The 11,194-nt window shown below is 39.1% G+C and overlaps 1 protein-coding gene across 1 annotated transcript; it reads right to left on the bottom strand.

Moving 5' to 3' along the window:
- Positions 1-2,987: 2,987 nt before the first annotated feature.
- Positions 2,988-6,119, bottom strand: LOC148038678 (tetratricopeptide repeat (TPR)-containing protein). The gene has a single exon (XM_087674282.1). It carries the CDS (start codon positions 6,115-6,117, stop codon positions 3,250-3,252), a length of 2,868 nt encoding a protein of 955 aa, XP_087530408.1. The 5' UTR covers positions 6,118-6,119; the 3' UTR covers positions 2,988-3,249.
- Positions 6,120-11,194: the final 5,075 nt, after the last annotated feature.

The raw sequence follows: 11,194 nt of genomic DNA, 5'->3' as shown, positions 1-11,194 counted from the left end.
ATTCAAAACTTCCATCCAATGATTTAATACTATCTAGATCATGGTAACGTGGTTACCGATTCATTAAGTCCTCATAGGTCTATAGAAAACATTGCATCTCATCATTTTCTTAGTTTTAATAAAATTGAAAGTGTGTATTTGAAACATTTTTCTACAATTGAAATTCAAACTTTTGATGCAGTGATTCTTACTTATGCTTCAGATTCTAATTTTTTAACTATTTGGCAAACATTTCAAAATACTAGAATCACTATTTTTTATCATTATATTTATGTGAATAGATTTTTACATTATCAAAGAAATCTTTACATTAGCACACCTTTTAAAAATATTGCAATGACTAAAATGCATGCATATGCTTAGATGAGACAGAGGAATTCTACGTAATATTGCAATGAGTAATAATATTGTAAAAGTTGTGTCTAAATGCATTGTGTGCCAACATATTAAAGGCCATCATGGAAAATCTTCTGGATTACTTATGCCTTTACCTGTACCTAATGGAGCACGGAAATAAATTTCTACAAACTTTATTATTATCGGCCTGTCCACGACATACACCATGACATTATTTGGACAATAGTTGATAGATTCAGCAAACATGCTTATTTTTTTCCTTGTAAAAAGACTTTGATTGCTCCACAAGCTACTAAACTTTTCATTAACTCTATATTTCCTCATCATAGGTTTCCTATGGTAATACTTTCTTATCGTGATGGTCGATTTTGTGATCATTCTGGGGTGACATTGTATACAAATATAGGTTCTAAGATAAACTTCACCTTAACTCTATATCTTGAGAACAGTGGCCAAACTAAAGTAACTAATAGCACTATCCTTTACCTTCTTAGATACTATACCATTGATAGACCAAATAATTGGGATCAATACTTGCCTATCCTCTAGTTTCCTTATAATAACACCTCACATTCTGCTACTTATAGAACACCCTGTGAAATTTTTTAATGAAAAGAAACCACATATCCCCATAACCACAATTTCTTTTGATGTTCTAGTTGTCGATACATTAGCTAGTGACCATAGAAAATTTCTAGAAGAAGTGACTGAAAATATTAAGCAATCACAATTGAGATATGTAGCACAAGCAAACAAGAAATGTAAGGCTAGTATATTTAAAGAAAATGATTTAGTGTGATTGCAAGTTGAAAATAGGAGGTTTAAATCCATTGAAAGGCATTTGAAAATTAAATTATATATGGGAAGTTCCTTATTGTTCATAAGATTATTGAGAATGCTTTTAGATTCGACATTCCTCCTCATTGGTAGATTCATAATTATTTCCATATGAATTTGTTGAAAGCTTTTAAGGGAACTCCATCTATTACTCTTGTTGTATATGACTCTTCACTTTTTAAAAAATATATAGAAAATTTATTACCTAAAGTAATTATTGACCATGATATGACCACAATTAAAACCAATCTTATATGCATCTGATAAAGTATAAAAATCATTTTATGGAAGAATCTTAGTGGATTCAAAAGCTAGTGCTAACTATAACTTATGACCATCTAACAAATGCCTATAATTTATAGTCACATTAATATCCCATGGGCATAGATTCACTAAATGAGGTAGTGTTTCTTTAAAAATTCATGAAACCTTATTTTTATAGTAAGGTATAGAGTCGTCGCATGAGGCAACACTAGCATATAGTTGATCACCCGTGTGGTTTTGTTTATTTTATCAACTGGACATTGATAAGTAAAATAGATCAAGGAGGGCAAAACATATATATACCATACCTAGTTGAAATATATATCACAAGATTACCCCAATAGTGAAAATCACCCATATACATGCCAAGGAATACATCATGATACCACTTGGCAAAGTCATGTTTTCAAGAAACAATCATTATTCTTGATTATGTGTGACCATTTTAGTTCTTAAAGGAAATAAAAGAGAACTATAATTTGTTACTTAAGATTGGTTCTCACTACACATTGTGCTAGTTGCTCTTTGCAAGATTAGTTGAGTAAAATAAAAGATAATCTTCAAAACTATAAAGAGTACTCAGGTCTATGTTTGTGACATGTTAACCCAACTGCTATTGACGAAGAAACCCCATTTATATGCAATTAAATTAAATATGAATATGTTCAATACTTTTAGATAAACCCCTAGATTAATATAGAAAATTAGAGACCAATATGCAAGCAACAAAGAGGGTGGGGTGGAGAGAGCCTGTCTACATGCATGCGGGAGTAAGGGTGCTCCCAAGTGGTGGCTTGTGAAATTATATGTACACAATTTCATGTGGTTTGGTCTTTGGTGCACAACCCCTAATTTGGCAACAAGTGCGTAACTTTCAAGCTTGCATGTCATATTTTTGTAAGAGATGAAATTCCAAGTCCTACCAACTCTCTCTTCAACATTTCAAAGCTCGATGAAGCTATCACACACAAAGATAAAATCAAAAGACATCATCAACATGAGCAAAAAGAAAGATGGCAACATATCTAAACTAGTCTTTTTTTGGACTGTCCCTCTGCTAGGCACATTTGTTTAGCTTCAACTGTAGCCTTTTCAATTAAAAAACCATAGTGCATGTTCTAAACAGCACCTCACTCCTAAATTAACGGCATAGACTTTTTCGATTATATGTTTGAGCAAACAAATGTTTGCAAATGCTTTTAGAAACTGAAGTATGTTTTATTCATGACAGACTTGCCCAGTTTGTTTTTTTTTTTTCAAGTGAAGTGCCCAAAATCTCACCCCAACAAACGCTCTTCCCGAAGATGTTCAATTTCAATGTTTTAGCTGTGATTTTGTCCAGTTCTCAAGTTGTAACGTGTGTTTTAAAATGCATGTCATGGGAAAATGTGGTTAATTAAATGTGGGCTAGTAGAAAAGTAAGCTCAATTTTCAGGTCACGTATAGTGCAAACAGAACCAGTGAAGTATACTTTTTTCATACTTTCATACCCATATGCATTTGCATATGAGAAACTACGATCAACAGAGCAGACCATGTAGGTGATACGATACAGGAACACAGCTTCATTCCAAATGAAAAAAAGGGGTGAGTTGTCAATTGCACCAATGGTACGAACACTCTTAAAGAAATGAAATGAGCAATTAGATAATACAGTTTATAACAGATCTTCCTTATGGCTTTCATGACCCTATAAGCACCACTTCTAAACTGGAAAGACCAATACACCACTAACAACCAGCATGCCAGACTCTAAAAAACCAGATGCAAATTATCCCATGACCTTACTATCTATGGAGTACAGTAATCCTGCAGCACTTGTCGTGCCAAATCATCAGCTCCACTCTTCTTGTAGATCAAGTGGAGATTGTAGGCTGCCTCTTTACGTAAATCACAACAGCCTTTGACCAATTTGCCATTTGATGATTCAACATTTTCCATAAAATCGCCTAGCACAGCAAGCAAGTCATCAGACAATTGAGATACTGAGTAGTCTTTCTCAAAATGTGAAAGCACCTTCTCATAGTACTGTACAGCTATTGTTACAAGCCCAACATGATGATAAGCTCTTGCCAGGTTATACAAGGATTCCTGACTTCCCTCTGAAAGTTGATGATATTTGTGTAAAAATGCAAAACCTTGCAATACACACTGATTTCTGTTTGTCAAGCGAAATCCAAGGGATAGGTTGATTAGGGAGACACCCACACAAAGATTTAAGAATGGATCATCTGGCTGCAGCTTGCAGGCCCGCAAGTACTCCCGTAAAGCCCCCTGCGGCTGACTGATCATGGAGAACTGATGACCACATATTACCATTGGAGGGATGCAATCAGGATACTTGGAGCGCATGCTCAGTATGAACTTGTTATGCTTTGGCACCTTGGTTTCTGAGCTAGAAACAGCTTGATAATACCAATTCCATGCACTAAGGCTGTAAGGTTGTTGTTGCACAAGATACCGCACACATTCATACCCATTTTTGGCATCCCTGGCTTTGAATGTGATTTCAGCACCAAGCGAACGGATCTCTACTCGTTTTCTTACGATGTTTGGATGAACAACTTGCAATGTTTTATTGATCATTTCTAGTGCCTCACCATAGCGTTTCTTTGATGAAAGTACCTTGCAAGTCTGGACAAGAAGTTGATAGTATTCCTCCTCTTCAAACAACTTTGGGAGAGGCTGTGTCATGCGCTCCAATTGAGTCACTTCTGGTTCAGAATCATCCTCACTATGCCAATCAAGTCCAGCAGCTAGCACAGCTGCTCTTTTCTCTTCCTTTAGGGCCTCTATCTTTGCAAGGGCCTTTCTTGCCCTTGAAGCCTTGACTCTTTGACTGGGAGGAACCAATGGATTACAACGAATGAAAGCATCAAGTTCCTCAAGCTCCTTCACCCTAGCTACAAGCACACTTTTGGGAACACGTCTCCTACCCTTGATTTTCTGATTATGGAGCTCTACATTAAGTGCCTTCTGAAATAAGGGTACAATAACCTCCAGGAATGTATCAAGCCTGCCTGTTAATAAAAGAATTCTAGCTCGTAAGACAACCACATTTTCATCTGATGGCCAACCAGGCTCTTTAGTAGTGGGTTCTTCAGGATGGAAATATGTCACAACACCTAAAGCTTCTTCTGTTTTGTCTGCTTTTAAAAGGAGAGATGCATACGCCAACCTTACATCTACATCCTCAGGGAATTCCTTCAGAACATTGTCATATAAGGTGAATGCAGCAGCAAGATCATTCATAGCTTCATGGCATTCTGCCATCTTTGCCCAGATCATTTTGTTTCTAAATGACGGAATTCCATCTAGCATAGTGTAATACTGCAGAGCAGTTTGATGCTGGTCCAACTCCATGTGTACATCAGCAGCTTGCATTGCCAATTCAGGAAACTCCTCTGCTTGCTCCTTTCCCAATGCCTCAAAATAAACTTTAGCACCAGCATGATTTCCAAGATGAGTATGGCATATCCCAGCTTTTACTGCAAGATCAATAGGAAGCCCCTGGCCTGAGCAATAGAATCTTCGTGCCTGCTCAATTGAAGCAATAGCAGAAGCAAAGTCCTTCTTCTCCATATATAGGTCTGCTAGCAAATTAACAACAGTAAGATTAGCTTCTGTAGGGTGCTCATCTATCAGCTTTTTCAACACTCCTACAGCCTCCTCAATACATCCACTCTGGTGCCGCATCTGTGCAACCATTTTGCAAACTTCTACATCAGCAGGGTGATCCTTCAAGATGGCCTCATACGTGTCCGCTGCCTTCGCATAATCTTTGAGATCTGCAAAAAGAGATGCAAGCTCCCACTTAACAAGGGCATCATCAGGATCAGCTTTCATGGCCCTTTTGAGACAATAAACAGCTTGTCCTGCACTGTTTTCTTCCATGGACCATGAGGCAAGGCGTTTCCACAGCGAAATATCCTTGGGAGTGAGGTGAGCAGCCAACATGTAGAAGCTGGTGGCTTTCTTCCTGTTCCCCATAGCATTGTAAACAAGCCCGAGGGTATGGTAAGGCTCCGGCATGTTTGGCGCCAAGCGAACCACATCCTTTAGAAGAGTCAAAGCTTCCTCATACTGGCTGGTGGCATAGAGAAGATTGGCTTCACCAAGCTTCTTGGTGACCACAGGATCTGTTTTCGATCTTCTCCGGCGGTGCTTCTTCCTGCGCCTGCGGCCTGACAGAGATCCAAACCCTGAAGCCTCCCAAAGCTCCTGCATGCTACCCTTTGAAGCCTCAAGGATTTCATCGACACTGGCCCCAAAGAGATCCTGATTCTTATGTTTTCTGTCAGAGAGCGCTTCTCTCTTCCGCACAGCCAGAGCTTCATACTCCAAGCGCTCAAACTGCTGGTACGGCTGCGCGCCCCCACCATCGCCCTCCGCAAGGGCCAAAAGGTCGACGTCCTTTCCAAAACGCCATGCGCAGTCCTCTTCGTCTTCATCGCCCTGCTCGTCGTCTTCTTCATCAACTTCTCCCCCTGCAAAGTCCTCTTCCTCCCTTTCTTCTTCTTCTTCTTCTTCTTCTTCTTCTCTGGGGGGCCGTGTGTTGTGTTCCTGCTGCTGCGGACGCTCGTCCTCTGAAGGTTCAATCGATACTCGCTTCTTCTTCACCATTTTTCTTTTCGAAAAATCTCGAATACTGTCGATCATAATTTTCAGTAAGACTACAACACAACTTAGGCTGGTTACACACCAAGTAATGGACGGCCAACCCCCCCTCAAAGTGTGGGCACGCACTTTTTGAAACTTGGCATGGACATGGACGGCATACCTTTATACACCAAATGGACACACTTTGTAAAAATTTTAAAAAAATAAATTTATAAATTTTTGATTGGTTGCAAATGCAAAAAGTGCACCCTTGTTCGCCACTTTACAAAGTAGGCGAAGAGATTCCCCATCCAAAAGTGGCCAGGGAGTTCGCATGTTTAGCAAGTAAACAACAAGTCATGTCCTCTCTAGTGTGTAAAGGACTGCGGATGCCCAACTCTTAAATAAGTGTTTTGATTGGTTAAAGCTTACAAAGTGGGCATTCCTTATTTGTGTGTAACCAGCCTTAGAGCTGGGTCACATTGGGGGTTAGCACCGCAAGTGAAACGCCACTCTGGCCACTAACCCTCAATTGCACAAAGAGGACTTGTCGGCATTGGGGTTTCATAAATGTGCCAATCGCATTGCTAGCACCTTAGAGATGCTTCTTGGGGTTGCATTCGCAGGGGCTATAAGGCTAACATATTTGATTGGTGGGGTCATCTCATTGCTACACAATATACCCAATGGCTATCATATGCTTCTCACTATCAATGAGTGTTGTGTCAAACATCCAATCATCTCGTTCTCTTTTTTAGCACTAAAGTGGCATTGATTCACACTCTTTTATATAGTGCGACCACAAGGTTAGCTTGAACTTAAGAATCTGATTTAACACTCCAAATGCTAGGGCGGCCCATCCCTTAGAAGGCTACCTACCTAGGCTTTTTAGCAGTCAAATATAACCTTGAATTACTATCTTAGGGCTTGGTCGCACCCAAGGTTAGCCACTCCCCCCCCACTAACCTTGCGGTCACACTATGATGCTAGGGGGAAGAGGGTTATGGTAGCCCCAACTTTCCCCTACTAGCATCCCCTAACATAGTGCTAGCATGGTTAAGTTTGGTGCTAAATTCTAATTGATTTCCTAAAACTCCATTGTCATTTATGGATCTGATAGGAGAATGTTGTGTAGCCAATCAATGGCACCTTCATCATCTTACATGACTACACCCAAAGCATGACCACTCTTTTTGTGGGGTCAAGATAAATTAATCAAAGCTAGGTCACACCCAGCTCTTATGGGGTTAATGCAAGGTGAAGGAAGCCCTAGTAGCATGAATTTGATTGCACAAAGGGAGGGGCAAGGGCTATGGATAATGCCCATAAGGTCTAGTTTTGGAGACTTGTGATGACCAATCACGTTTTTTAGAAAGTGAAAAACGACAAGTTGATCTAAAGCATGTGCAAGCAATAAATAGTTGGTTGACCTATGTTTCTTGGTTTGCACCACTAAAACCAAGTTAAAACTCAAGTTTCAACCTATGTTAGTAGGGGTTACAAGGGATTATCTTACCCTTGCTCAACCCCACCTCTTGTAGCACAACAATACGTTAGTGGGGGGAGTGGGGTCTCCCTATAATTGGGCACGACACTACTCTCATATACCCTTGTTAGTAATGTAAGCACTAGTGCAACGAGTCCTTTACAATCTTGGTAAGAAACTTAAGATCCTTTTCACACATCCATGGTGCCAATTTATAGAAAGGAGGGCATCTAATCATAATTTAGAGAAAGGAGGGCACAACAATACGTTAGTGAGGGGACTGGGGTCTCTCATATACCCTTGTTAGTAATGTAAGCACTAGTGCAATGGGGCCTTTACAATCTTGGTAAGAAACTTAAGATCCTTTTCACACCTCCATGGTGCCAATTTAGAGAAAGGAGGGCACCTAATCACAATTTAGAGAAAGGAGGGCACAACAATACGTTAGTGGGGGGAGTGGGGTCTCCCTATAATTGGGCATGACACTACTCTCATATACCCTTGTTAGTAATGTAAGCACTAGTGCAATGGGGCCTTTACAATCTTGGTAAGAAACTTAAGATCCTTTTCACACATCCATGGTACCAATTTAGAGAAAGGAGGGCACCTAACAAAAAGGCACTAGTCTTGGGTGTGATTTTTAACTAGCCAACTCCACCAAAACATAAGGAAAAATCATTATAAAAGAAAGACTCAAGTTCACATTCTCCATAGCCTCCATGTTCACATACTAACTGCAACCGTCATGTTCATCCTAAGCTACCACAGTCCTCTCTCTCTCTCTCTCTCTCTCTCTCTCTCTCTCTCTCTAACATGTCAAAAGTTATATTAAACTTAGTCTTAAAACCAACAATATGTATCTCATTAGGACTAGTGAGTAGCATGCCATTGATATAAACCACAATGATCAGAGGCACATCACCATCATTTTTGACATATAAGGTGTTTATAATTAGACTATTCTGAAAATCACATCCAATCGAGTATGCATGTATCTTCTCATACCAAGCTTGATGTTATAGAATCCGAGATACACACTCGACTTTCTTATATACTTAAAAGATATATGGTAAGTATTATACTAGCACAGAGGGAGAATAGATGAGAGAAAAGAAAGATGTAGAGAGAGAGACAGAGAAATTGGCAACACACTAGGGACTGGAAGATGGGCCAATCCCCCCCCCTTGTGGAGTTATATTATTGACAAGGAGCAAGCTCCTCAGTTACACATAAGCCAGTTCTTACTTGTAGATCTTGGGAACAAGATCACGGTTCTTTGCACAATATACAACCGACTAACACTTGCACAACTTGGAAGTTGGTACCTTGCAATCCTTCTTGAGTCTCCTTCTCTCCTACACAATATGTGTAGGGCTCTCCTCTTGGAGCTTGATTTCAACAAAACTTCCATAGCACTTGATTTCAGCAAAGCTTCTGTAATACTTGATTTCAGTAGGGCTTCCGCAACCCTTGCACCTTCTCTTCTCCTCTTGGATACATGCAAAGTGATGCTTCCTTCACCCCTCCCTTACACCCAAGGAGAGCCTCCTCTTTTATAGGCTTTCAAGAGCTTCTCTTCTTGGAGAGAGAGTTGAGTTGATCTTCATGCAAGATGTGGTTGTTCCACTCTGCAGCATTAATTTCGAGATATCTCTTTTTGCGTTGTTTGGATGAAAAAACGTCCAACACAAAAGTTGTAGATCTCACTGTTTTCAATAACCTACACGGCCAGTTTTTAGAGATCGTTTTTCTATTGCAATATATTTTAAAAATGGATTTTTTTAATAGCTTTTTAAACTGTACTCTTAACTTGTGGTCCATGCAACCACCTTGAGTCATAGATGAGGAGAGTTCATTAGATTGCCTTGGGTCTCAACCTTAAGATTGAATTCCACACAAAAGCTTGTGTCATTTTAGACCCTAGAAAGAGAAAATCACTTCTCTCATCACTTCCAGAGGATCACGTCTCTCGTCTTTCTTAGTGAGAGAATTCACTCTCTCGTCTTTCTTAATGAAAGAAAATACCTTAAACCTTGACTTGTAGGGGAGAGGATGACCCCAAATGAAAGCAATGCTCATTACACACAAGTAAATATTCCAAGGCGCCCATTAGAACTCAATCCATCTTCATTTATGTGTAACTCCTTGGTTCTTGTGTACACTCTTACACTTGGTAGACACATCTTTCCCCCTTCATAACTTGTACTGCCTGTACCAGATATCCCCCTCATAGTGCTCTGATCACCCCATTAAGTGATGCACTAGGAATACTAGTCTCTAAACGGTCTCATGGCCATGCTAGATCATCATCAATACTTAAAGAAAAGTGAGTCATTAATTTATTGACATGAATTTATTAAATAGAGAATGTGTAATAAGCAATCAATTTAGTAACACCTGAGGTGCTTGCTTCAAATCATACAAAGTCTATTTAAATCTACACACTTTTTTTCTTGCTCTTTATGCACAAGCGATGAGGTTGAAAAACATACATATCCTCATGTAAATCACCATTCAAAAAATGCAACTTTGATATCCAAGTGATGTGCATTCCAAGCATTATGATTGTTAATGAGAAAATGCTTGAATAGTTATCAAATGGCAAATGGAAGAAAATGTCTCATCAAAACCAATGCCCTTCTATTTAGCATAATCCTTTACCATAACCAACACTATCATTTGGCTTGCACTTTAACTTGTAAACCCACTAAGTAACAATATCATTCTTGCTAGGAGGAAAATCACATAAGTACTATCTTTGCAAGGATGCAAATCACATAAGGACCAAGTACCATTTTAAACAATAGCATCATACTCAAATTGCATAGTAGCCATCCAATTTTTTTGAATTTTATGCCTCTTCAAAAGACACATGCTGATTTTTATCATATAAACTACAAATAGCCAATGCACAACAATTTAATGCATAAGAGGCAATATGAGAGCGCAAACGAGGATGACTAGCTAATGATGCAACCAATCATTTTGGTATAGTCCTAGACTACTAAATCTCTACTCTCTCATTAAAAAGTACATCATTCACATCCGCATGAGAAATAGACTGATCTACACACACACACACACACACACACACACACACACACACACACACACACACACACACACAATGTAAGGCTAGAAGAATAGTCACATTAAGTCTTACTAGCTAATGCTTATATAGCCTTTAGCATTCACCATTATTCAATGACATTTGCTCACTCACATGCAAGCATTTCTTCGTTAGATTGATCCATGTGTGGCTTTGTGGGGATGGTGCATCCTTTGCGAGCATGTTGATGAGAAAACAAATGGTGATGATGTCAATAGTGGTGAGCATGCTAATGATAGATTTCATTAATGATGATGAGGGAGGAGTCACAAGCTAGATGACGATGATAGCATAGTTTGCAGCCATTTTTCTTCTTGGTTTTTAAATAGAAATTTGAAAATGCTATAGATTTTGACTTAGAAGGAGAGGTATCTACAACAACCACACTAACCTCTTTCTTCTTGGCTTCTATTGTAGTCAACTTAGGACAAACCTTAATGACATGGTCTTTTTTCTTACAAGACCTATATAACATCCAAATCTCTTTTTTCTACTCATATTGTCTAAGCAATAATTACAAACTTTTGCTTATTAGCAAGAAA

Source organism: Lygodium microphyllum, chromosome 3 (assembly GCF_053477565.2).
Source record: "Lygodium microphyllum isolate KBCC chromosome 3, Lygodium_microphyllum_v1.1.10, whole genome shotgun sequence".
Classification (NCBI taxonomy): domain Eukaryota; kingdom Viridiplantae; phylum Streptophyta; class Polypodiopsida; order Schizaeales; family Lygodiaceae; genus Lygodium; species Lygodium microphyllum.
This window is presented reverse-complemented; position numbering and strand designations above follow the sequence as displayed.

What these genes read in the sequence shown, in the direction of transcription:
- LOC148038678 (XM_087674282.1), bottom strand. Translation starts at nt 6,117, where the DNA reads ATGATCGACAGTATTCGAGATTTTTCGAAAAGAAAAATGGTGAAGAAG.